The sequence below is a fragment of the Panthera onca genome, chromosome A1 (assembly GCF_046562875.1).
Source record: "Panthera onca isolate mPanOnc1 chromosome A1, mPanOnc1 haplotype 2, whole genome shotgun sequence".
NCBI lineage: Eukaryota > Metazoa > Chordata > Mammalia > Carnivora > Felidae > Panthera > Panthera onca.
In genome coordinates this window covers 160,279,517-160,302,926 of record NC_138339.1, presented here as the reverse complement: position 1 = coordinate 160,302,926, position 23,410 = coordinate 160,279,517, and the positions used below count along the sequence as shown (strand labels likewise).

Here is a 23,410-nt window from a genome sequence, read left to right as displayed (position 1 = left end):
TGATGACCTCACTCTGTGATTTCCAGCTCACAGAACACTTCGTTCTTTATTAAGCATGGCTTTATTGTTTGGGGTGATTTGAGGTCATGGGCTGGCTTTGAGTATTATTGAACATTTTTGCGTTTAATTATCAGTATGATGGAATATTTACAGGTTTTCCAGGAAAATAAGCCCTATTATTCTTCCAAAAAATTAGACTTCATATAATTTTACTTTGATTAGAGCTGATTTTTCTGAGAAAACAGCTTGTAACTTGTTTTACACTAGGGATTGGCAAAATTTTTCTGTAAAAGAGACAGTAAAATATTTTCAGCTTTATAGGCAGTATGGTTTTTGTTGCAGTTGTACTTTTGGTTTTACACCCATCAACAGAAATGGGCCTGGCTGCGTCCCGGGAAAACTTTTTTTTTTTTTTTTTTTGTTAATGAAAACAGACATTTGGCCCTAGTTTTTTGCCTACCCATAATCACCAGGCAGTAAGTGTGTGACTGGGGAGAATTACTCTCCCCTTCACCACATTTCCCAGGATAAGAAATGCCTGTTCTTGTACAAAATTGTGATCTATGCTACGTGGAACACCTTTATGCGGTGTTCGTCCATGACAAATAAAGGTGGTGGTGGGGTGCCAGGATCTGGGCCCCCACATCCTGCCACCTGCCTGCTCCCCCATGCTGACCTGATGCAGAATAGATAGCTGTCCTAGAAGTTGACTGCTTGGGGTTGGAGAGTAAAGAAATGATGACGGCTTGGGGGTTTTTCAGTGGGAGTGTTTGAGGAGTGGGCAGAACCTCATGGGTCTGGTTGAGAGGCCCCTGGCCCCTGATGGCAGCTGTCGTGTTCTGCTCCCTCTGTCTCCCCCCCCCCCCCCCCCCCCAGCTCCCCTCTCATCCGATCGCGCCATCCGGCAAGCACGCAGACAGCAAGCCGGCACCCCTGACGCCTGCCTACCACACGCTGCCCCACCCCTCCCATCACGGCACTCCGCACACCACCATCAACTGGGGGCCTCTGGAGCCTCCGAAGACCCCCAAGCCGTGGAGCCTCAGCTGCCTGCGACCTGCCCCGCCCCTGCGGCCTTCCGCTGCTCTCTGCTACAAGGAGGTGAGGTCTTGAGCGCAGACGAACAAGAATTTGACGTTGACATCTCCGCGTGTTAGGCCAGCTGTTCTGTGCTTCATTCTGGTGCATTCAGAAATCTGGAGAATCCCGCGTTTCTGTCTGATTCTGTGACATGAGAAAAGTACTGATCACTGGGGAACTGCAGCCTTACCTTGCTGTGCCCTTCACGAACGGCCCTGGCTTCCTGCCTCCTGGACCCACGGGGCCAGAGGGCTCCCTGGGGCTGGCCTCCCGCTCAGCCTGCAGTTACTGTGCACGTCTTGTCATGCTGAGTCTTGCTTACCTCTGTGCTGCTCTGCTAGGCCGTAGGACCCTTTTCCAGGCCTCAGTGAGAGCCACCCGGGGACCCTGCATTTGTCACCAAAAGCTGTTGCAGACAGAGTGCATGCACAAATAAAAGTGGCAGAGTGTGGTTTGTCCCGTACCTATGTCCTCTGCTCCCGTGTTGGCGGGCTGTGCCCTGTGCTTGAACACCAGGCTGTTTCCGCTGAACCTGCTTTCAGGAAAGGAAGCATCTTGAGAAAAAGAAATACTTGAACTTGAGGAATCTGATGATTGCGGCGCTGGGTGTGGTTGTGAGTGTAAGCATGGGGAGCCTGAGTGTGGGAGTGAGGTGGCGTGTCCCGGTACACCTCTCCACGTCCAGTTGAGGTCCCTTTCGCCCAGGGACCTAGACCCTCCGTCCTTGCTAGTAGCCCTAAGTGTTTTACGACCCACAGAAATACTATGTAAATTATAACCTGTCCTTTGCAGGTTTTTGTTAATTTTGTTGTTGAGGACCTGCGTCTTGCCAGTGGTCGTAGGCCCAGGTACGAGGTGTCCTTGCCGCGGGCGGTTACGTGACTGATGTTGGTGTCTGTTGCTCGTTTAGTCTTTGCGGATTGCTCGGGCAGTGCTGGTGGCGACCTCATTGCTAGGGAGGAACCAGTGGACTGAGTGTGTCCAGCCAGGGGGTAGAAAGGGTGAGGGAAGAGGGGGCAGTGAGCCTGGGCTTCACAATTTGCTGTGTTGCTGCACTAGCTTTGCCAGACCTGACGTTAGGATCTGCAATTGTCACCTCGTGTCACTGAGTGCTTCCAGACGCTCAGTGGAAGTCCTCTCGCAGAGCGTGCACATGGGGCTGCTGTGTCCATGGTCGGGACGCAACCCGTGCGTGTGTGTGCTCCTGGGGCCCCCTCTCTGTTCACCGTGAAGTGCGGAAGCCATAGGACACATGCAGGGAGGGCGGTATGTCTTTGGGAGCGCGTTTTTCCTGCTTTTTTAAGAGGCTGTACGGTTTAGCAGAAGAGATTTTGAAGCGCTGCCTTTGAAAACCAAGCTGTGTTCCTTCTGTGCTTCCAGTCTGGTTCCTCCCATAGTCCGTGTCGCATCGGTGTCATGTTGTAAGAGTCATGAACGGTTTCTGTAACTTAACACACACTCGGCAGTGAAGCCCCCGCCTGTCCCCTTGGACTCTGGCCTGCTGTCTCTGTCCTGCTGCAGGCCGTTGTGTTGTGACCGAGCCGTGCGCTGGCGTGTGGACCCGTCAGGGGCACAGCCCGCATTCTGTTGCCTGCCTGCATCTGCGCTCAAGGCCGATGGACTGAACTTGTTCCCTTTCCTTCTGTCCTGAGGCTTCAAGTATTGTCCTGAGGGACTTGATCTTACCTTTCATCTAAAACTAGCCTTGGTTTTCCTGGTCTCTTTCTGCTCGGCTGCAACAGGTGGGTCTGCTCTGGAATCTGTACGTGTGGATCTCTGCACGCGTCAGCCGGCCGTCTCCTCTCCAGACGCTGCCCGCGAGCCCGTGACACCTCCTTGGTGTGTTGTCACCATGCTGTGACTGGTCCGAGTAACAGGAGGGTTTTCCTCAGAGCCCGCACCCTCTCGATTTTCCATTAACGCCCGGCAGCTGGCTAGGACACCACAGTGGGAGTACAGTAGGAAGCTCTTTGGCACGAGCGGCTGAAGTGACTTAGTATTTCACGCTGTCACCCTTGCTGATGCTCCAGGAAAAACTAGTGTCTTTGGAATTTGTCAGAATAATTTTTTTTCCTTTTTCTTTCCCTAGGATCTTAGTAAGAGTCCCAAGACCATGAAAAAGTTGCTACCTAAGCGCAAGCCTGAGCGGAAGCCTTCAGATGAAGAGTTCGCCCTGAGGAAAAGTGAGTACGTGTGGCGTGTGTCGGTGAGGATGCAGGTCTGTCTTGGGCACAGCATTCGTTGGGTAGAGAGATGGCTGATGGCTTTTCAAAGACTTGAGACAGACGCGGGGGTCTGAGCCTTAATGTCACGTCTAGAGGAAATTGAGGAGCGATAGCAGAGCCCTGCACCAGCAGGAGAGCTAGCTGGCACCTGCGGTGCAGCGCACGCGTGATTCTCCCCTCGATGGGGCTGCTCGTGGTCTCTTGGCCTCCGTGCCGGTCTCTTGGCCTCCGTGCCGGTCTCTTGGCCTCCGTGCCGATCCCTTGTTCTGGGGAAGCTGGGCTAGGGTGCAGGGTCGACCTGGGACCACCTGGTCTTCCTACTCCCTTTGCCCTGTGGTTTGCACCTGTTGGAGGCATGCGGCTACAGCTCTTGATCCTCCCCTGCGCTTGCACAAGCCTCAGGGCCCCAGTGGACGCTTGTGAGGCCCAGAGCCGGATGCAGGGCTCAAACTCGCAAACTGAGATTGTGCCCTGAGCTGATGTCAGTTAGCCGACTGAGCCCCCAGGTGCCTGGGTTCAGATGTTTTTGAAGAGGGAGCCTGCAGCTGTGCTTTCTCCCCTGGGGGAGGGACTGTGGGGGATACTCTCCTCTGGAGACCTTTTAGGTTGTCACAACTGGGTGTGGAACTGCCGCCATTACAGGGGTGACGGCCAGGGATGCCGCAGGCCGGCCGTGTGGCGCAGCGGTGGTGAGGCCCCGGCCAGGGGTGAGATCTTGGGATCTCCCCATGAGAGGGGGTGCAGAGACGAAGATGGGGTCCGGGTGTTGGGAGGGCGGAGCCTGCACCAGGAGCTTGGAGGGACTGGAGGTAAAAGGAGAGCTGGGCCTCCAGCTGCTGTCTGCCTGCTCGGTGAGCAGCTGCTTTCGTGTCATGTTCCGTGTGCCAAAGTTACCAGGCTCCTTGTTACATTCCGAATCCTAAGAGTTTTCTTGTCCGTGGGAGGGCCCATGCCACCCCGAAAATGTGTGCTGTCCTGCTCATTTACCTCCTGTAACATTTGTGAGGAAGGGAGGATCGGTGACAGCCGTTCATGCTACGTCCTGGGGGAGCCTGCGCCCGTTCTGGCATCCGTGCTTTCTCTGGGTGCCGGGTGATGTCTAGCAGGAGTGATCTGATCCGCTGTGCGGATAGGTAACCATGCTCGGAGGCCACTCTTCTCTGGGCGGAGAGGGGTGACCTGCCCATGAGGTTAAGCTGGTCCCCAGGGGGTGAAACCTTCTCTTCTCCTGAGGGAGGAGCTCGTCATGAAAGGATCGGTTCCAGTAGGTGACGTTTAAGTTTGTTTCTCAGCGCTGAAACTCTCGGTGCTGAGGTTTGTTTCTGTTCTTCTTAGTGTGGTTGATGTGCAAGGCCGTCTTAGTTTCAGGTGTACAATGTGGTGATTTGACAAGTCTGTACGTTCTGCTGTGCTGTCCACAAGTGCAGCTGCCGTCGGTCACCGTAAACGCTGGCATTGCGCCGTGGGCTGTGCGTTTCGTCCCCACGACTTAGTCACTCTGTAACCAGAAGCCTGGACCTCCCACTCCCCTTCACCCACTTTGCCCACCCCCTGGCCCATCTGCTGTCTGCATTTACACGTCTGACTTTGCTTTCTGTGTACTTGTTTGCTTTTATCTTGGATTCTGAGTGCCATCTTCTGGTATTTTGTCTTCCTCAGTCTTCTTTCACTTAGCACAATACCCTCCAGGTCCATTCACCTTGTCACAAATGTCACGCTCTCATCCTTTTTATGGATGCATATATAATATTCCTGTGTGTGTGTGTGTGTGTGTGTGTAGTATGTACGTACGTACCACATCTTCCTTATCCATTCTATTGGTGGACACTTGGGTTGATTTCATATCTTGGCTATTGTAAATAATGCTGCAGTAAACATATGGATGCATTAGATATTTTCAAATTAGTGGTTTTGTTTTCTTGGGGTAAATCCCCAGTAGTGGAATTAGTGGCTCATATAGTATCTTGAGAAAGAAAAACAAAGCTGGAGGTATCATAATTCCAGATTTCAAGGTATATTACAAAGCTGTAGTGATCAAAACAGTATAGTACTGGCACAAAAACAGACACCTAAATCAGTGGAACAGAAGAGATTCCCACAATAAACCCACACGTCTATGGTCAGCCGCTCTCTGACAGAGGAGGCAGTATACGATTGGGAAAACGACTGTCTCTCCAACAAGTGGTGTTGGGAATACTGCTCAGCTACATGCAGGAGTATGAAACTGGGCCACTTAAACCCCACACAAAAATGAACTCAGAATGGGTTAAAGAACCTAAACGTGAGACCTGAAACCGTAAAACTTCTAGAAGGTATTGAACCTCTATTTTTTGGTAGAGTACATTTGGCTTGCTTTGCATGTATGCACTATCATAAAATGGTGAGGCTTTCTACAGCTTACAAATACTTAAGTCTTCCATTCTTCTGCATTTTTGCCAGAGTAGGTGAGCCTTTTAAAGTGTATGTCCACATGTAATACCATATACAAAAAAAATATTGGAAACTTAGTAGTTCAGGAAAGAGAAATAGTTCAACTATAGGGTCATGTGAAGTAGGAAGTATCCGGGACTGATAGCAGTAGATGCTGTTAGTCTGGAAGGATCTATCCTCCTCCATGCCTTTGGTCTGAGTATAGGTGAAGCCGGTGTCTGGAGTAATCCTTTGGGGAAGGAAGAGGTCTGGAGTGACTCCTTCAAGGTCTGGGTTGTGCCTTATAAGTGTTATAGATGAAATCTCGATCACAAACTCGGAGATTGGAGGAAATGCGCTTTCCAAAGCTTTCCAAGGTTGTACCTATCTACGTAGCCGTCAGCTGTGGGTGGTGGGAAGCTTTCCTTCCAGATCTTTCCTTCCCGCTGTCCCTGTCAGCACTGGGGACGGTCTGACTTTTTTTGTCAGGCTTATGTGAAAACCTGATGCTTTGTTTTAACGTTTTACTTCTTAGAATAAAGTTCTTTTCTCATGGTGTTCTTGTGTGAATTGCTTGTTCCTTGGCCTGTTTTCAACTCCGGGGTGGGAGGGATATGGTTTTTCTTAGGGATTATTAGTAAGGCAGTTTTTATAGATTTAGGATATTAACCTTTTGCTAGGTATGTTGCAGGTAAAAAAATACTTGAAAGAAAACAAACCTTTTGAATATAAACTTCATAAATTTTGGAAAACCATTATCTGACAAGAAAATGTGTTTTTAGACTGTATCACGTACTTGTCGTTAGCTCAGTTGTGACATGCTGTGTCTTGACAGGCACAGCTGCTTTGGAAGAAGACGCGCAGATCCTGAAAGTCATCGAAGCTTATTGCACAAGCGCCAAAACGCGGCAAACGCTCAATTCGAGTAAGTTTCACGCTAGCCGGCTGCCGGGGCAGGACTGGCCGGGGTTGGTCACCATCGGCTCGCTGGCGTATGGGGGCGGCCCTCGGAGTGACACTCTGCTAGTTCACCCTGTAGAGGCTGCGGGGATCCCTGTCCCTGGGTCTCTGCACGGGGTCAGAGCTGTCAGGGGGAGACCAGGTTTCTGCAGAACACCCTGCCAGGGAAACTTTAAGTATTAGGTGCTGCCAGAATATATAGAGCTTTCTGCTGCTTCAAGCAGATGGGCTTAGAAGACCAAAGATTGGTTCAGTTACTTTAAGCTGTTTCAACTATTCTATTGGTGTGATAGTGGGACTTAAGATTCTTAGAATTGTCAAAAATATAAACGAAGAGTGAGGCTTTTTTAGCTCCCCCCCCGCCCCGTTTTTTTAAATGCCGCATTAAAAAATTTTTTGGAAATAGACCTCAATTAATTTATTGGTAGGTTTTAGCACCAGCCACTGCATTTTCCTGTATCTTTATGCACAGGGTTGTAGTAAGGAAATCTTCATCTGCTCAGGCAGGAAATGGGTGGGCTCTGTCGTCTCTTCCTTGCCGGCATTTGGTGGTGGAGTGCGGCAGGGGGTACAGATGGGACGGTGCGCGTGGTCTGACTTGCCCTCTCTCCGGAGCAGGGCCGCGGCACCGCAGGGTGTCTGTCCTGCACTGTCATTTCTAGGTGGGCTTTTGGGTTTCATTTTTGTTTTGTTGGAGACTAGATTCGTGTCTTCTGGCATAGAAACTGGTTTCTGTTGGATCTTGTGTTTTGGATTTTGTTTTCACACTCACTTGGGACACATTGCTACCTCGGCTTCATTCCCACCACCTCGCTGTGGCGACTCAAATCTTGTCCTGGCTGGTATTAGACTAATTGTGAAAAAAGGACAGGTGGGAAAAGGAATTTTTACCTCCTTTAGCTTTTTTTTTTTTTTTTTTTTTTTAAGATGATGACAGCTAAGAAGGTAGTGCTGGTAGGATTAAACCCCAGGGAGTGTCTGCAGATCACCTAGAAACTTCCCTGTGGCCTGATGGCCACATGGAGACTCTTGTCCATATTTGCCCTGGTGAGAACACCTCTTCATAGTGACTGGTCAGCAGGATGGGGGCGAAATGCAAAGGCCTGAAGATGGGGTGGAAGTCAAGTCAAGTGATCATTTGTAAATCTAGTTTGTTGTCTTTTGATACATTGGTTTTCTGTATTTGATAAGAGACTGTTTTAAGTAATAGGATATATAAGGTGTGGACATAGTGTTTTGGGTTTTGAATTTGAGATTTTAAAAAACTCTCTCAACTTGAATTCCTTGAAATAAAATTTTAACCTAGTAGTCTCAGGTGAACAGACCGGGTAATAGGAGGGGTGTGTGTGTGTGTGTGTGTGTGTGTGTGTGTGTGTGTGTGTGTGTGTGTTCGTTCGTTCGTTCGTTTGTGAGAGCCTCGTTTGTCCATCCAGGAGACTGTGCCCCACGATGTGCCTGTGGTCCCTGCTTTGGCTGCCTTGAAGGGATGGCCCATAGGTCATGCAGATTATTTGTCCTCTGTATTACATGTTTCCATTTCTCTTGTGCAAGGAAGGCGTTGCACGATACGTTGGTTTTTGTTTTCAGCTGATACTATGGGCTAATCACTCTGGGGCCTCGTGTGCACACTCCTATATGGCCGTAACCCTAATACTCTTGTGACCAGGTAAGGTAGGGGGAAATTGATCCTTTATGCTGGAAAGGCAGTGCGGGGTTACAGTGGAGGCGATTCTTCTCGTGTTAACTGCTTAGCCAAAACAGGCAAATTCAGCTCCTTCCAGTGTCCATTTGGATGCCAACAAGACATTATAAACCAGACGTCTTTGGAATCGATTTCTGTCTCGAGGAAGTAGTGACCCTCGTAGACTCCAGGGATTTAGTTGAAGGAATGCAGAGTAGCCGCCCCTGCTTGTTAAGGTTTGGGAATGGACTCGGCTTTGACCAGGAGCAGGAATAGGACGGAGGCCATGGTTGCCGTGGTGTGCCATCGTCTGTCACGTGGTGTCCCTGCAGCCTGCATGCCCCTGCACAGCTCCCTGGCCGGGGCCCTCGCTCCCAGGTGTGGCTCCTCTCTGGCTGATTGCTGTTCTCCCATCTGGTGCCCTTTGTCTTCTGTTGCCCTCCTGTTAACACAGTGGCTCTCGGTTCATCGTGTCTCTTGTCCCACCAGTAAAGGGTCTGCATTGGGGTTGAGAACGTTTGAGCAGGCGTCCCCCTTCCCCTGTCCCCTGGCTGAGCTCTGCGGGGCGCTGCAATCGTGGGTGGTGCAGCGACAAGGAAGGGCCCCCAGGGACGTGGACCCTATTTAACCCCTACTCCACTCTGAAACTTTTACGGTGGTGGTGGTGGTTTGATAAGGTAAGTGTAGACCCCATCCTAAAGATGAACTGAAAAAGTCAAAAATCCTTGGAAACTCTTTTGCTTCAACATATCCACCTAAAGAATAGGAAACAATTTCTAATTTAACACCTAAATGGTTTCTTTTACAAATGTCATAAATGAGACTATTTGCTAATGGAATAGTTTACTTGTGAAATGTCTGTAGAATGATCTGTGGACATGGGCTTATGTGAGGGCTCGTAGCAAGATCTGTAAAAAGAGACAGTTTGCAAACAATACTGTGAGATTTATTTAAGTCTACTTTTATTCTAAGGGTTGTGCTATTAAAACCCACCGTAAATAAGGAGAAATGAACATTGTTGCCATTTTTTAACAATATTTTCTCTTTTCCTTCTCTTCCCATCACCTTTTGCTTTTGTTTTCATGTTTTTGGTTGTGGCTCTTCCTGTCCGTCCCCTCCCACCTCTGCCTGTCACTCCGTCCCTCCCGTCGTAGCATGGCAAGGCACTGACCTGATGCATAATCACGTCTTGGCTGACGACGACCAATCAAGTCTAGACTCCTTGGGTCGTCGCAGTAGCCTTTCCCGTTTGGAGCCCTCAGACCTCTCGGAAGACTCTGACTATGACAGTATATGGACAGCCCATAGTTACAGAATGGGTTCTACATCTCGTAAGAGCTGTTGCTCATATATCTCTCACCAGAACTAATGCACTTCTGAGCTTTTCTTAACAAATGCTTGTTGTATCGCAGCCTGCTTTTCTTAGATGTTTTCTTGCTGTTCCTTGTCTTTTATGTGATATTTTAACAACTTTTGAGAGCGTTTCTGATACTTCCCATTGTATTTTGCGGAGGCCCAATTGCCAATTTGACCCTCCGTTCGAGTCGCTGCTGTTGAAGGAGATGGTGTGCTCACGCGGCCCGTGCCCGGGGCTTTTCTCCGTGGGTAGTGGCGGTTTTGCAGCTCCAAGGGGTCTGGGTTTTTATTCTCAGTGTAGCACCTGTCTCATTTCTTTTTGGATACAGCTGTATGAACATTTTTATATTTTATACTGAAACCATACAGGTTTGTGATCAACAGACAACACAGAGGTGGCTCTGGCCTTGTATGGGGATCCACATCTTTTATGTATGATGGACCCACTGACCAAGTAGTTGAGGAGACAGGAGAAGGAAGCGCTCAGTAAGAGGGCTGAGTGCAGTTTGGACACCGCTCTCTGAAGAGTCCTCGGGGCACTTGGCGGCCACGGGGAGCCTTGTGTCGGTGTGGCCGGCAAGGGCTCTGTGCTCGTCCGTGCACCACAGATGGCTGTCCCACGTCCCCGTTTGCCTGTGGGGTGGGGGTTGTCCAAGGGCCAGGTACTGTCAGAGCTCAGACCCTCCCCCGCGTCACGACGCCACGCTCCCCTTGTTTGGAGTCCCTCCCCGCTGAAGATTAAATGCAAACTCTGATGCACGCAGCCTCTGAAGGTGTACGTGAGACTCCGTTCAGAGAGGCGTTGGCTGTACCCTGAAAGGTGAGTGCTTGGCTTCGGTCCCAGCCTGGCTGCGCCCCAACCTCCACATTACGTTGCCTGCAATGGACGCGTGGTTTTCAGCGAGTAGCTGCAGTGAAACTCCGTTTACGGCATCCCATCCTGTGTGATCCTCCTCCTTTGCGTGTCTTGGGGCCACCTGAGTCCGCCAAAGACCTAAGCTGCCACGTAACTCACTTAGAAGAAAATCTCCGATTTGGAGGGGACTCCCCCGCTTCCCTGGGATTTGTTGTGAGGAGGTTTCACTGGCCTCCCTCAGATGAATCTCGGCTTCAGAAAACTGAATGTGATGTGTCGCGTTCAGTGGTGGCACCGGAACCACGTTTGGTCATTGCCAGAGTGGAGAAGCACCCTCCCCCACGCATGCTGTGCTTGGTGTGGACAGGGAGCCTCGTGGTCGCGTGTGAAGTCAGACCGAGTTCAGGAAGCCAGATGCCGTGAGGAGCCGGGAATGGCCGGTTTTCCTCTCCTCGGGGTGGCCGGGCCGTCTCCCCTGTCCCCTACCTCACCACACCACGTATGCAGTGCCCGCCCTTGCTTGCACCGTGCCGCTGCTGGCGGGGCGCCGGGTCCTGTTGCTCACGCGCCCAGAGGGGCTGGTGGCCCCCTGCAGCGGCGCGGTGCTTAGAGAGTCAGACGGCTCGGGGACCGCGTGCGGTGAGGTCGTGAGAAAGAGAATTCCAAGCATGTCTGTTCCCAGATAGCTGTTGGGCTACTCATGCCATCTGGAGATTTCCTAGTTTTATATCAATTAATATAAAGAAGTTGAGCAATCTTCAAATTAGAGCCCAGTATTAGCCCACGGGAGAGATGGGGTTTCTGTGTGGTCAGCCAGATAGCAGATGGAATTTTGGAAGAAACAGAACTACGAAGTTCATGAGTGAACTTAGAAGCAGTGGTTTTATTTTGTGTACGTACAGCAGTTCCCTCTTCTGATCATCACGTTAGAGTGTCCTTTTATTGCTTTGAGGCTGTGTCACTGTGCGTTGGCTGAGACGCCTTTGCCAGGCCTTAGTGACCGCGGGCTGCCCGTGTTGTGGGCTGCGCACAGCACAGCGGTGAGACGCCGTTAGTCGTTGCACTTGGATTTTTCTGCATTGCCAAGTATCATCGGGGTCATCTTCCTGAGCCATTTCCTTTCCTGTACGCCAGGGTTTCACCCTTCCTCATCCGTCCTCTCGTACTAGTAAAGCCACGTGGGCAGGGATTCTGCTGACGTTGAGGTCACTGCAGAACAACACCCTGGCTGTTTGTTGTTCGGGCTTGTTGTGAGTGTCTGGCACCATTAGCTCTCGTGACCTGGTTGGAAGTGTCCGTGCCACAGGCTGGAGGTGGCCCCTGGGTGGCAGTGGCGACGTGGCTCCCCGGGGGCCGGGACTCTCCTTCCCCCTGCGGAGCTTCAGTCGTGCGGAGAGGGAGTCTCGTTTGTGTGGCTCTGTCCTGGCTGCGTGCGCAGTCAGTGCTCTAGCGTGAGGGTGAAGACCCTGAACCCACAGGTAGGTGAGCGCTGCCTCGGGCCTTGTGCGGGGGCCTCCGTGGTGTTGCCATTGAACTTACGCTTGCCACAGTATATAAGCTATATTAATTATGTGTTTTGCGTGAGGTTGCCAAAACACAGTAATGTGTAAATAGTGGTATGAGACCTTGAAAAAAATATATATTGTGCTTTTTCTCTGTGAATGGGAAAGCCATTTCTGGTGGACGACTGCCATTTGAAGACTCAGTTGGATGTAAACCTGATGTTGCATTGTATTGTACAGTATGCATATTATTGTTTGTGGTTGCATATGGCAATGAAGTGTTTGTTTTATATATATGAAAAAAGACGTCTGTTATGTACAGTTGAAATAAATTTTGCATTTGCTAGCCTGTGGCTTTTAATATTTGTTACCTGGGGGAGGGCGGGGGAGTAGCCTAGCTTGTGACTCAGTGTGTGACAGGGCTGTTTTCCTGTAAGTTGTCTTCCAGAGGAAGGCCAGGTAATGGGACTCTTTGCTTCTGCTTTGAGAGAGAAATGTGCACTTTCTTAGATTAAATACGTTCCAGACAAAACAGGGTCACTCCTTAACACATTTTTATTTCAACTTTTTCCAACAAGTTTTCTGTCACTGGAGGGTTTGTCTTCAGAAAGAAGCACTCTTGGTTTTTTATGCACAAATGGGGGGAAAAAACCCCACCTAACTTCATTAGTGTTTTTTTGCTTTTGCTTGGTTTCTTACTCCTTTTTTCCTTAGGACTAAGATCAGTTTTAACGTTGGTTTTGTAAAGCGTATGCCCAGCTGGCTAAGCAGAGAGAGGAAGTGTCGTGAGAGGCTAGAGCAAGGCACAGATGGTGAACACCTGTAAATTGTTCCCTAAAAAGATGCCTCACATCTTCCCAAGAAAAAAAATTAGAACCCTTTGGTAGCCAGTAAATCACAAAGTGACTTTTTGGAAAGATTTTATTAAATAGGTTTTGAAAACCTGTAATATTTTCCTTCATTCTGAAAGATCAATTCCAGTGGAGTATAATTAGATACAGATTTTTAGAAAGATTATGAATTTAAGAAGTTACGGGAGTTTGGCCACAAACGTACCAGACATCTGGCCAGATGGGCACGTGGTCTCTTTTCTGGCGAACTTAACGCTGTTTTTAGGCTTGTGATGAAGGCCGGCCCAGCCACGCGTGCACACACACACACACCCCACCGTGCGTCCTGGAGTTGACCCAGCCTTGTGTCCCAGCAGGTGGCTCTCCAACAACCAAGAGGTACCCTGGGCTTTGAGCCCCCCACCCCCACCCCACCCGCTCTGTGCCCCGGGCAGATCCTCTGTCAGCGCGAGTGCTTCTCAAAGGAGGATCTGTAAATGTTGCAGGGGGCAGGGTTCAAGTTGTCTCCAGCTTCTCAGTCATGCCTCTCAGTGAACAAGCTCCCGCCCATCTCCAGCTGCGTGGCGCAGGGCGACCCCTGCTGGGGGCAGTGTGCAGCTGCCGTGGCATGTCTGTGGGCGGCGGCGGCCAGAGCCCAGGCAGCTGCAGACGTGTTTTTGGGAGTCCTCCGGTTGGGGAAACGCTGGGTTGGTGCCAAGTATAAATTGTCATCTTATTGTCTTCACGCCTTTACTGAACAGCAGCAAAGCCAACCGGCACTCGTGTGCGTGTGATTATAGAGGCAGACAGGGCCAGAAGCTAGGCCAGCACCACTCGTAAAGAGCGACACGGAGAACTGCAGTGGTTCCACACTCCGATGACGTTAGGAAGTGCTGAATTAGAGTGGGTATTTTTACTGCAGACCTTCTGAAAACCTTCACCGTGCTGCCTGTGCCCTGTGGACCTTTGAAGAAGGGGCTGTAGCAGTCAGCAGTTTCCAAAATGACATGTGGCAGAACCCCTGCATTAGCCAGTGGAGGAGGGGTGGCAAAGTATTCCCCAAACTGAGAAGGCACTTTGAGGCCGGAAGAGGAAGGAGGCGACTCCACACTGTTTCCACAGAGCGCTCTTTGGGGAGGGGCCCTTACTGACGGGGTGCTGCACGGCTACTCCGAGGAATCCATGCCTCTGTCCACAGGTCGTATAGACCAGAGGTCCTGGTGCCACCACCTGTGTGCCCGACAGGGGCGGGTGTGGGCTGGGAGAAGCTTGTCCACTTTGGTCAGGGCACGCATCACCCCCGGGGACCTGGCCCGGCACAGTAGCCTAGGGGGAGGTCATGCGTGGACACGGATGAGATAGTACCATCCGTGCCCATACCCTGTTAACCTCCTGGAAACACAGAGTTTGGGAAATAGGGATCTTGAATGTGCGGAGCCATCGTGAGCACATTTGCCTGGGTCTCAGCCCCTGAGAGGGTTTTAAACAAAGTGACAGAACGGTCTTTGTGAGTTGTTGTTTTTCCAGACTAAGTAATTCAGGGAAAACATGTTGTGATACATGTAAAAATACTTCAGTAATCTTTGAGATATTAAATCTACTTTGTAAAATTTGGCTATTGCTATAGAACAGACTTAGTTATAAACCTGGCTGGGGAATATTTATTGTTTAACTTTCTGAAAGACTGAATTTTCTGTCCTTTGAGAAAAATGCTACATTGAAACCAGGCACATTGTTGGCATCCCTGGATTTCTTTGTAGGCCAGTAAATAACCTTATTATGTCTTTATGGCTCCCGGCTCACTGTCAGATCCATACATGGCATTTTTCACACTAGCCTCTTTCAGGAATCAAGCAGTTAGTACGTTCTGCCGATAACACATTCTCCAATGTAAGTTTTTATAATAAATTCTGGTGTGCTCTCAACATATTTCCAAAAATAACCATCACATACATGTGAGTCTCGTACCAGTTCTCACGGGCTTGGTCCTCTGATGTAGTGTCGTTCTGTAACGGAAGTTACACTTGTCCTGGTACTCGTGCGGACGGGACAGTGCCCGCTGTCCAGCCCATGTCCTTACGACACAGATGCCTCTGGTTTTCCCTGCCGTTTGAACCTGGAGTGCCGCGTATGCCTCACGGAGCAGTGCCCAGGAAGCTGGGAGATCCAAACGCCTGGGGAGAAGCACACAAGAGTCGGGCTTCCCAGAGTGCTGCCACGTGTGTCATTAGCTTGTCCACGTGCGGAAACGTGCTTCCAGCCGGTGTGACGGCACCCAGCCGCTACCTGTTTTGATTGGACCGTGGCACAGGGCAGGTGGCAGTGGGGACACTTGGCAGGCGACTGAGTTTTCCGATGACGTCTCTTCACGGCGAAATTCACTGAAACCATCGGTTTTCCACGTGTGTGGTACGCACACTCGGCTTTTTGTGAACCCTTTCCTGTTTTTGTGGGGAAATGGCACGTGAACTAGCCTTCCCGATGCTCACGTGGGTCCTGCTGCAGCTGTGTCCGAAGTGCGGGATGGCACACGGCGGCCTTCAGAATCTGCCCCTCGGCTGGTGCCGCTCAGCTCCTGTGCGGCCTAGGAACGGCCTTTAAGAAGATAAGCCTGTATTTTCCCATGCGGCCCAGAACGGCCTAGAAGATATGCCCGCAGCCCCTCAGAGCCATGGCGCCGGGAGCAGGCAAGACCCCAGGAGGTGGATTGTCGTCAGCATGGCGCTGTCTGTGACAGGGCGACCCTTTCAGGGACCGTGTCTCGAAGGATGTCACCCTCTCTGAAGAGTAACCCCCTTTGTGGGTGGGGGACTGCGACGGGGTGGCGGGTGGCCTATCGGTGAGGGGTACGACATAGCCATGGGGGTGCAGGCTCGGGGTTTGCAGGGAGGCATAGCAGACAGTCGTGAAATAGTACAGACGCCTGCTGTGGCTTGTGCCCAAATTTTCCGCACTCTGGCTAGAATACTGAAGTGCTTGACTCCCCCGAAGGGCCGCCCTTTATTGGTATAAAAACGGTATGCGTGTTGAAGCTCGTGCTGTGTAACCCAAGATGGTACCTGCCTGCCTGGAGTTCAGTCTTCTCATGCTTGAGATGACCGAGGAGGAAGAGGTCTGCATCCTAGTTTAGTTCAGTTCCTGCTGTCACGGTTTCACCGTGTGCTTGGATTCGACACCCTTCCCAGTCTGGGCGATGGGGACCAACGTACAGATGGTGGCAGGGAGAGTCTAGGCCACCGCCCCATGGCTGGGAAACTTCCGCCCTCCTTCCTGTGGCGTGCCGCAGCAGAAACGATACGGGAACCCCCTGGACGGTGGGATCCTCTTGTGAGCACTCTTGCTGTCAAGCTCTCATGGTAATAATTCCTGCTCCGAGGAGCGTAAGCTGACACTGAAATGCTGGTGGACTATTCCTTAAACCCCGTCCTGCACACGTGGGTATTCTCCTGAACGTTCCCGTGACAGAAGGGCACACAGCCAGCCATCCCACGGTTTGACGAACTTTCAGGAAGGCGGGCTAAAGGTGAACCAGGAAGAAGCAAGTTGTGCCAGCATCTCTGTAATTAGCACATAGCAAATATCAAGTGTATTGTTTTCATATTTTTTTTTAAGTTTATTTTTTATTTCTGAGAGAGACAGCGACCATGTGAGCAGGGGAGGGGCAGAGAGAGAGGGAGAGAGAGAATTCCAAGCAGGCTCCGTGCCATCAGCACAGAGCCTGACTTGGGGCTCAAACCCACAAACCATGAGATCATGACCTGAGCCGAAACCAAGAGTCGGATGCTCAACCGACTGAGCCACCCAAGCGCCCCAAGCGTATTGTTTTTATTGAAGAGGTTTTGCAGGTGTTTGTGTTCTGTGTTCTTTCCTCAAATATTTGTACCAGTATTTTTCAAAAATATATTTAAATGTTACAGTGCTTGTTATAGATAAGAAAATACTATTTCAAGATTTTTTTTTTTTTTTTTTTTTTTTTTTTTTTTTTTTTTTTTTTTTTTTGCGTCCTTAAAGATCTGAGTCTCCTTTTCCTACCTGTTCAAAAGCTGGGTTTCCCAATTTCTGAAGTACCCATTTTGTAGCATGCGTGTATTGAGACAGGGTCCAGGCAAGCTGCACTGCTGGGCACTGGTTAAATGGTGCCAGCTTCCCTCCAGCATCGTCTGTGGTTTACCACCTTTTGTTTGGAAAAATGTTTATGTGCCAGGGAATGGAGAATAAGTTTTCATGCAAGAAGTAATAAATCTCACTTTTTCTAAACCATGTGCCCTAATCTTTATTTTTAACTGTCACTGTAGAGTTAAATGTTTCACCAGTTATTTGCATTTATAAACACCCTGTGTGCATGTATCATCTGACCCATCTTTCTAAAATGCCCAGAATGAGATGGCTCACAATCAGGTTGATTTGGATATTCCCTCCCTCCCCCCCAAATTCATTTTGATATTTATTCCGAAATGTCCAGGGCACTATGGTCAGAACCTTTAACTTACTACCTGTGGAAGATTTGGAGATTTAAAAGATCCATAATCCTGATTCAGGAACCGAAGCTTAATAAATCGCCAGAAGGCTACTGCTTCCTTTCCTCTGCGATGCTTTCAGCACGAGAAGGACTGGGTTTGCTAGACAGAAGTGGAGAAAATTGGCAAAAGTTGCCATTCCCTGTTTTACGTAGAGGATTTTTAATGTACGGTCTCTGGAATTTCATGTAAATGTTGACATAGTGCTGTAGAGTCAGGTGTCAAGTTCTGCCGTGTGCTCACCTGTGGGTTTTGCTTTTGTTTTTTGTGTTTTTAATGATCTAGGCTCACGCAAAGAATCTGCTCCACAAGTTTTGCTTCCAGAGGAAGAGAAAATCATAGTTGAAGAAACTAAGAGTAATGGTCAGACAGTGATAGAAGAAAAGTAAGCCACGTTCCAGCACTTTAAAGTGGGCCACGCGGGTGTGGGGAGGGGGCGGATGGCGAGGAGCCCTGGAGCCGGAGACCTTTGAGGGCTGGCCCTCCTGGTGTCGTTGACAGAGTGGCATTAACTCTAAGCAGGCTGTTGTAAAGTGGACGGAGTTGGGTATTTGCTGAGGAGGGTCCTGTCGTGCCTCCCGGTAAAGTGCGTCTGTGTCCTTGCTCCCACCCTCGTTTGGGTGTTCATCCTGTTCTCTGCTTCAGGAGTCTTGTGGATACTGTCTACGCGTTAAAGGACGAAGTCCAAGAGTTAAGACAGGTGAGTCATAGCCAGCCTGTTGACCTTGTTTTTAAAGGAGGAGAAGGGGAAACCACCACCTCCAAATTAAGGCCGTTTGTCTGAACGTGAAGTAATAAAGAAGAGAGAGGTCCTTTCTCTCAGAATTCCAGCAGATCAGTTTGGTCTTCTGTGCCTGGCACAGACCAGGAAAAGTGAATTTTTTTCAAGTATTTTTTTTTTTTTTTTAATGTTTGTTTATTTTGGGAAAGAGCAGGGGAGAGGCAGAGAGAGGAGGGGAGAGAGCCACACTGTCAATGCAGAGCCAGACATGGGGCTCAAACTCACAAACCATGGGGTTACCACCTGAGCTGAAGTTGGACGCTTAACGGACTGAGCCGTCCAGGTGCCCAAGGAGATGAATTCTTAAAGTGACCTGTTTAAAGGTTTTACTGTACAATTTCCATCATAAGTCATCTCAAGTTCTATTGGAATAATTGTTTAAAATACCTAAAATTCCTACTGTGATTATTCTTTGCCACTTGCTGGTGTGACACATGGTCCTTGTTCTTAAGAAGTCAGGTGAACTTGGCTAAGTGATCCAAGTATATTTTGTGTATTTGTGGAGAAGGTTCACTGCACGATGGCTCTGGTCTCCGAGGAGCGCGTTGAGCCCTGCGTGTGGGTGGGGGCTGGGGTGCCCAGGTGCTTCTTCCCTGAGTTGGAAGGGAGGCCCGGCAGCGGTCCACCTGCGCGTGTGTCTAGGAGTGATGGGGTCAGGGTGCAGGAACGCAGGGGCTGCCGCTGCTGTAGTTTTTCTAGTAAAAGGTTGTGAGATCATTACAGATGTGGGAAGACGCACATTCCTCTTGTTACTTTCAGCCGTTGTCTCGTGGTCTGTCAGGTGGAGGTTGTCTGGATGGATAGTTAGGACCGTTCTTCCTTCTGCGATGGGTCTTGGAGACCCATCACAGGGGTGTCTGTGCAGGCGTTCGGGCGGTGCTGTTGAGCCTGGTGGATTCCAGCCCGGGATTGCCCTCTTGTGTGCCCGAGACCGCCAGTCTCCTGTGGTCTGCTTCATTTACAGGATAACAAAAAGATGAAGAAATCTCTGGAGGAAGAGCAGAGAGCCCGCAAGGACCTGGAAAAGCTGGTGAGGAAAGTTCTGAAGAACATGAACGACCCTGCCTGGGATGAGACCAACCTCTGAGGAGCATCCTTGCCTCTTCCCAGCGAGGAGACCAGGCCCGGGTGAACACACGGGACCGCGGGGGCAGGGCTGGACAAAAGTCATCTTGCTTTCTGTGCACAGGAAAGCTGGAATTGATCACACAAATAGAAACGGTTGCACTGTTCCTGAAGAATCCACACGTGAGGTGTAGACCCTGAGGGCGGAACTGCAGTAATTTTACTCTGTTAACATCTCAATTACCTCATTTTGCAATAAGTGCAGTGACTACAAATCCTGGTGTTTCAGGCTTTTATTGAGTATATATAATTACACATGTTTCTTGTAAATACTCCATTTTGAATGCACATCCATGGTGGTTCCATCTGGGCTGATCACCTGCGCTAGAATTCCCTTCCCACTAACCTTTCTGGTCCTGTGAACAAGATGTGCTCATGGAAAGCAGGGGCGTTAAAGGTGCCTGGTACTTTGCTGGATGCCTGGTTTGCTCTCTATAGTCCCCACGTGCTCTAAAAAGACCTTCTGCTTTGGTAGGCCTAAGTAATTAACCTTATTTGTGTCTGCAAAGATACCTTAATACCCTCGAAAGTCTTCTGTTAAAGCCGTTTTGTGTCACTGACATGTGGTGGGCCTGAGTGAGGTGCCCGGGCTGAGTGAGAGAGACGCCAGCTTCAACCACAGATCCCAGGAGGTCCCCACACACTTCCATGTCCAGCTGCTGGTGTCCGCGCCTTTCTGCCTCTGGAGAACGGCGGCCCGTCAGCGTGCATTCACTGTGCTGGGGAGAGCAGACTTTCTTATATAGGCTGGTTTAATAACATGAAAAAGTGCACTGTTGTGTCTTGCCCACGAGAGAAAGCTTCACAAGAACCTGTAAATAAACTACTATTTATTACGTATCTCTGAGGCCGATGAAGGCACACCAGGGATGCTGTGGGCTGACATGGCAGGTGGCAGTTGGGAGTTGTCAGGCCACTTTGAGCTCTGTTCACCAGCAGCATGCAACGAGCCTTCAGTGCTCACTGGGAAAAAGAAATGTTTCCCCCTTTCAGTGAGAATAAAGCAATATAAATCCCGCCAAAGCAATGAAAGTTTAAATGTGGGTCCATTTCCCCCTGTACCTCCACAGCAGAGGAGACAGGCAGCCTGCCCAGCCCCAGCTCTGCTGGCCTCTCTGGGCAGGGACGCGGGAGCCTCAGAGCCCCTGGGCAGGAACCGTGGCCGTGGAGGCAGGATGCCCACATTATGGCAATGGCTCTCTGCTCCCCTCTTCTCAAGAGGTCAGCTTTAATCGAGAGAAACTTTTTCACAGAACCAGTGTTAGGTCTTTCAAAACAGCAGTATCTCTGTGCATTACAGACTTCTCAGAAATACCTGTGTGGCCTCAGGAGTGACTTGGGCCTCGCGATCTGTGGGTCAAGCCACCCTGTAAGGGCTTCGGGATCTTCTGATGCCTTTGAACTGGGTGGCTTTGGAACCTGGCTTTCTGCTCCTCCAGGCTCCTGCTGAGCACTGTGCCCCCCTCCACCCCCATCTGCTGCTGGAGGGCAGTGGCTTGAGCTTGGCCCTCCTGGCTTCGTGCCCAGCAGGTGTGTCTGTGGCTCAGCATTGACCTGCCCATGTGTGGCCTTTCCAGTAGAATTGCCAACTTCTTGCACTTAGCATTTTGTTCACCAGAGCTAGGACTAGCAGGGAGAGCCTGTTTTTTGGTAGGCTCTATTTCACAGGAGTTTTTGGTGACGCAGAAGACCTTTCTTGCAGTGGGAGACACGTTGGAGTGTGCCCAAGTGTGCAGCCTTGAACTCAGGGACGGCCTCTGTCCCCTGCTCTCTCCACCTGTTTCTGATGGGCGATGTTGCTGGCAGCATCCCAGGAGGGGTCTCTCGCCTGCCTTAGCCTCACCGAAGCCTTGAGTGACACCTGTTTCTTCCCCATCCCTGCCCTGAGGGGAGAGGCCCATTCTCTCCTCTTCTCGCAGATCCATGATTTCACTAAGCTTTTTAGGGAGCAGAGAAAATGCATCTGAGAGCAGTTCTTTCTACAGACCTTCCTTATTGTAAATAGGTTGTTTATGTTTCTCTGACCTTCCAAGGGGCTAGGGGTTGAAAGGCGCCCTATTTACCCCAAGGGTGAGGACACGACACACTTAAGTTCTGCACGATGTTGAGATGTGGGTCAGACACCGTCCTTTGTGCTCGTGGCGTCTGCCTCCACGCGCACCAGGCGCTGGGACGTTGGGCGCCTCCGGCTGTGTGTGCACTTCCCGCTGCCCTCCCGCCCCATTTCTCTAGGACACACAGCATCCCTGGTGACTATTGTGGGGCCATGTCCTGTAAATGCCACAGAGTGTCCTGGCATTGACTATTCCTTCTACATCGTTGTAATTATTAAACTGACTTTCCTTAAGTTACAATATCACTTTATCTTCCATGATGTGTTTTGTGTTTTGTTTTTTGGTGCATGTTACCTTTATGCTTTCTTCTGACTTAAATTTTTTTTAAGTTTATTTCGAGAGAGAGCCCTCGTGAGCAGGGGAGGGGCAGAGATTGAGAGAGAGAGAGAGAGAGAGAAACAGAGAGAGAGAGAATCCCAAGCAGGCTCCACACTTCCAGCACAGAGCTGGACATGGGGCTTGAACTCACAAACTGTGAGATCATGTCCTGAGCCAAAATCAGGAGTCAGGTGCTTAATCGACTGGAGCCACCCAAGCACACCTCTTCTGACTTAAAATAAAATAAATCCTGGTGTAAATTTTTGATGTTGGAAAAACCATGTTTGTCTTAAAACTGGTGGCTTGGGAATATTTGAAGAAAAGTCCTGTTAGGAAAAGGAAGGTTGTGGGGAAGGAAGGGGAAGGAAAAGCACCATGAAGCACGGCCTTTCTGTCTGTAGAAGGACTTTTCATCCTGGAAGGGGCTCGGTGATCCCCTCTCGTGGGTGGAAGTGTGTCTCGGGGTTCCTGGGGGTCCTCACACTGGTGGCCTGTGGACAAAGGCAACAGAAGCAAGTTGCTCGTGTGCTTGTGAGTCTTGCCCTGCCCAGACCCTTCATCCTGGTGGCCACTCCGTCCAGGCGAGTGGCTGGAGCCCATGTTCCAGGAAGACAGCCACTCCGGGAGCAGGTCGAACGCCCCCTGATGCTGCTGGCTCCCTCTCTGAGCTCCTACCCTTAATCCGAGAAGGTGAGCCGTGCACATCTCCATCACCACGGTCTGTGAAAACTTTGTCAGGTGACTTGGTAAACCCTACTTTGTCCTCTTTCTCCCAGGTTCTAGGGAGACCAGTGATGGCACGTGTCCTGCAGAAAGACCGGTTTTTCTTGGTGCTGGTGTAACTTGCATCGCCTGTTAGCTCCCAATTTCTTTGGCGCTCTGATACTCCCCCGGCCCCTCAGAGGGCAGGCCACCACTGCAGCCCTGAACCTGACACACTGCAGCCAAGAGCGGTGGCCGGGAGCCTGGCCATCTGCACTGGACATGGGGTGTGAGGACTAGGTGAAGTAGCCACCGCCCAGGGGGGTCCGTGCGCCGGGCGAGGCACACGGCCACGGCCCCCTGGGGTGCCCGGCCACCAACGTGGTGTCCAGAGTTTGGAGGATTTCCAGTTTTTCAGGCTGAGATGGGAACTTGAGAAAGTCCCTTGTGTTGATTTGCATTGTAAATGAGCTGCGCTGGTATCTCTAATTGAAGTTTTTCATCCCGGGGCACTTGTATATACTTGCTGGTCTTTATGAAGTCCCTGCGTGGGGAGAGACGCAGGGGGCACGAGGTAAGAAGTGCGCAGCCCCTCTCCCGATACTCTCACCTGCTTCCACGAAGGTAACCAGTGTGATGGGTTCTTTTGGGCAGAGGCAAACCTGTGGTGTTTGTGCGATTTTGTTCCCTGCAATGAGAGCACGTTGTGTTCTCTAACTGGCCTTTTTCTTAAATCCATGTGGGAAAATAGTGGCTTCTGGTACCACATCATAAAAACTTGCAGGTGTAGTAAAGACCTAGGTAGGAAAAAGAAAACTCGAAACTTTCAGAGTACAGAACTTTTATGCCTTTTGCTGGGACTGCCTTTTGTGGGTAACGAATCCCCAGTATCTGTCCATTTTGGGGAGTACAGGCAGCCGCATAATATCCCACTGGTGGAAAGCATCAGGTTAT

The 23,410-nt window shown here is 50.3% G+C and overlaps 1 protein-coding gene across 17 annotated transcripts in view; it reads left to right on the top strand.

Moving 5' to 3' along the window:
• The window catches only part of ARHGEF7 (Rho guanine nucleotide exchange factor 7), a 135,046-nt gene extending 113,355 nt beyond the window's left edge, over positions 1-21,691 (top strand). For 8 of the 17 annotated variants that reach the window (XM_060636671.3, XM_060636679.3, XM_060636673.3 and 5 more), the window contains 7 exons: positions 877-1,101; positions 3,170-3,263; positions 6,550-6,639; positions 9,510-9,686; positions 17,702-17,801; positions 18,062-18,116; positions 19,162-21,691. In XM_060636671.3, coding sequence (XP_060492654.1) covers positions 877-1,101; positions 3,170-3,263; positions 6,550-6,639; positions 9,510-9,686; positions 17,702-17,801; positions 18,062-18,116; positions 19,162-19,284 — 864 coding nt within the window. In that variant the 3' untranslated portion in view covers positions 19,285-21,691. Of the gene's footprint in view, positions 1-876; positions 1,102-3,169; positions 3,264-6,549; positions 6,640-9,509; positions 12,046-17,701; positions 17,802-18,061; positions 18,118-19,161 lie in introns of those variants that run through there. The other 9 variants (XR_009611269.3, XR_009611271.2, XR_009611270.2 and 6 more) reach the window with 5 other exon arrangements.
• The last annotated feature ends 1,719 nt before the right edge of the window (positions 21,692-23,410 follow it).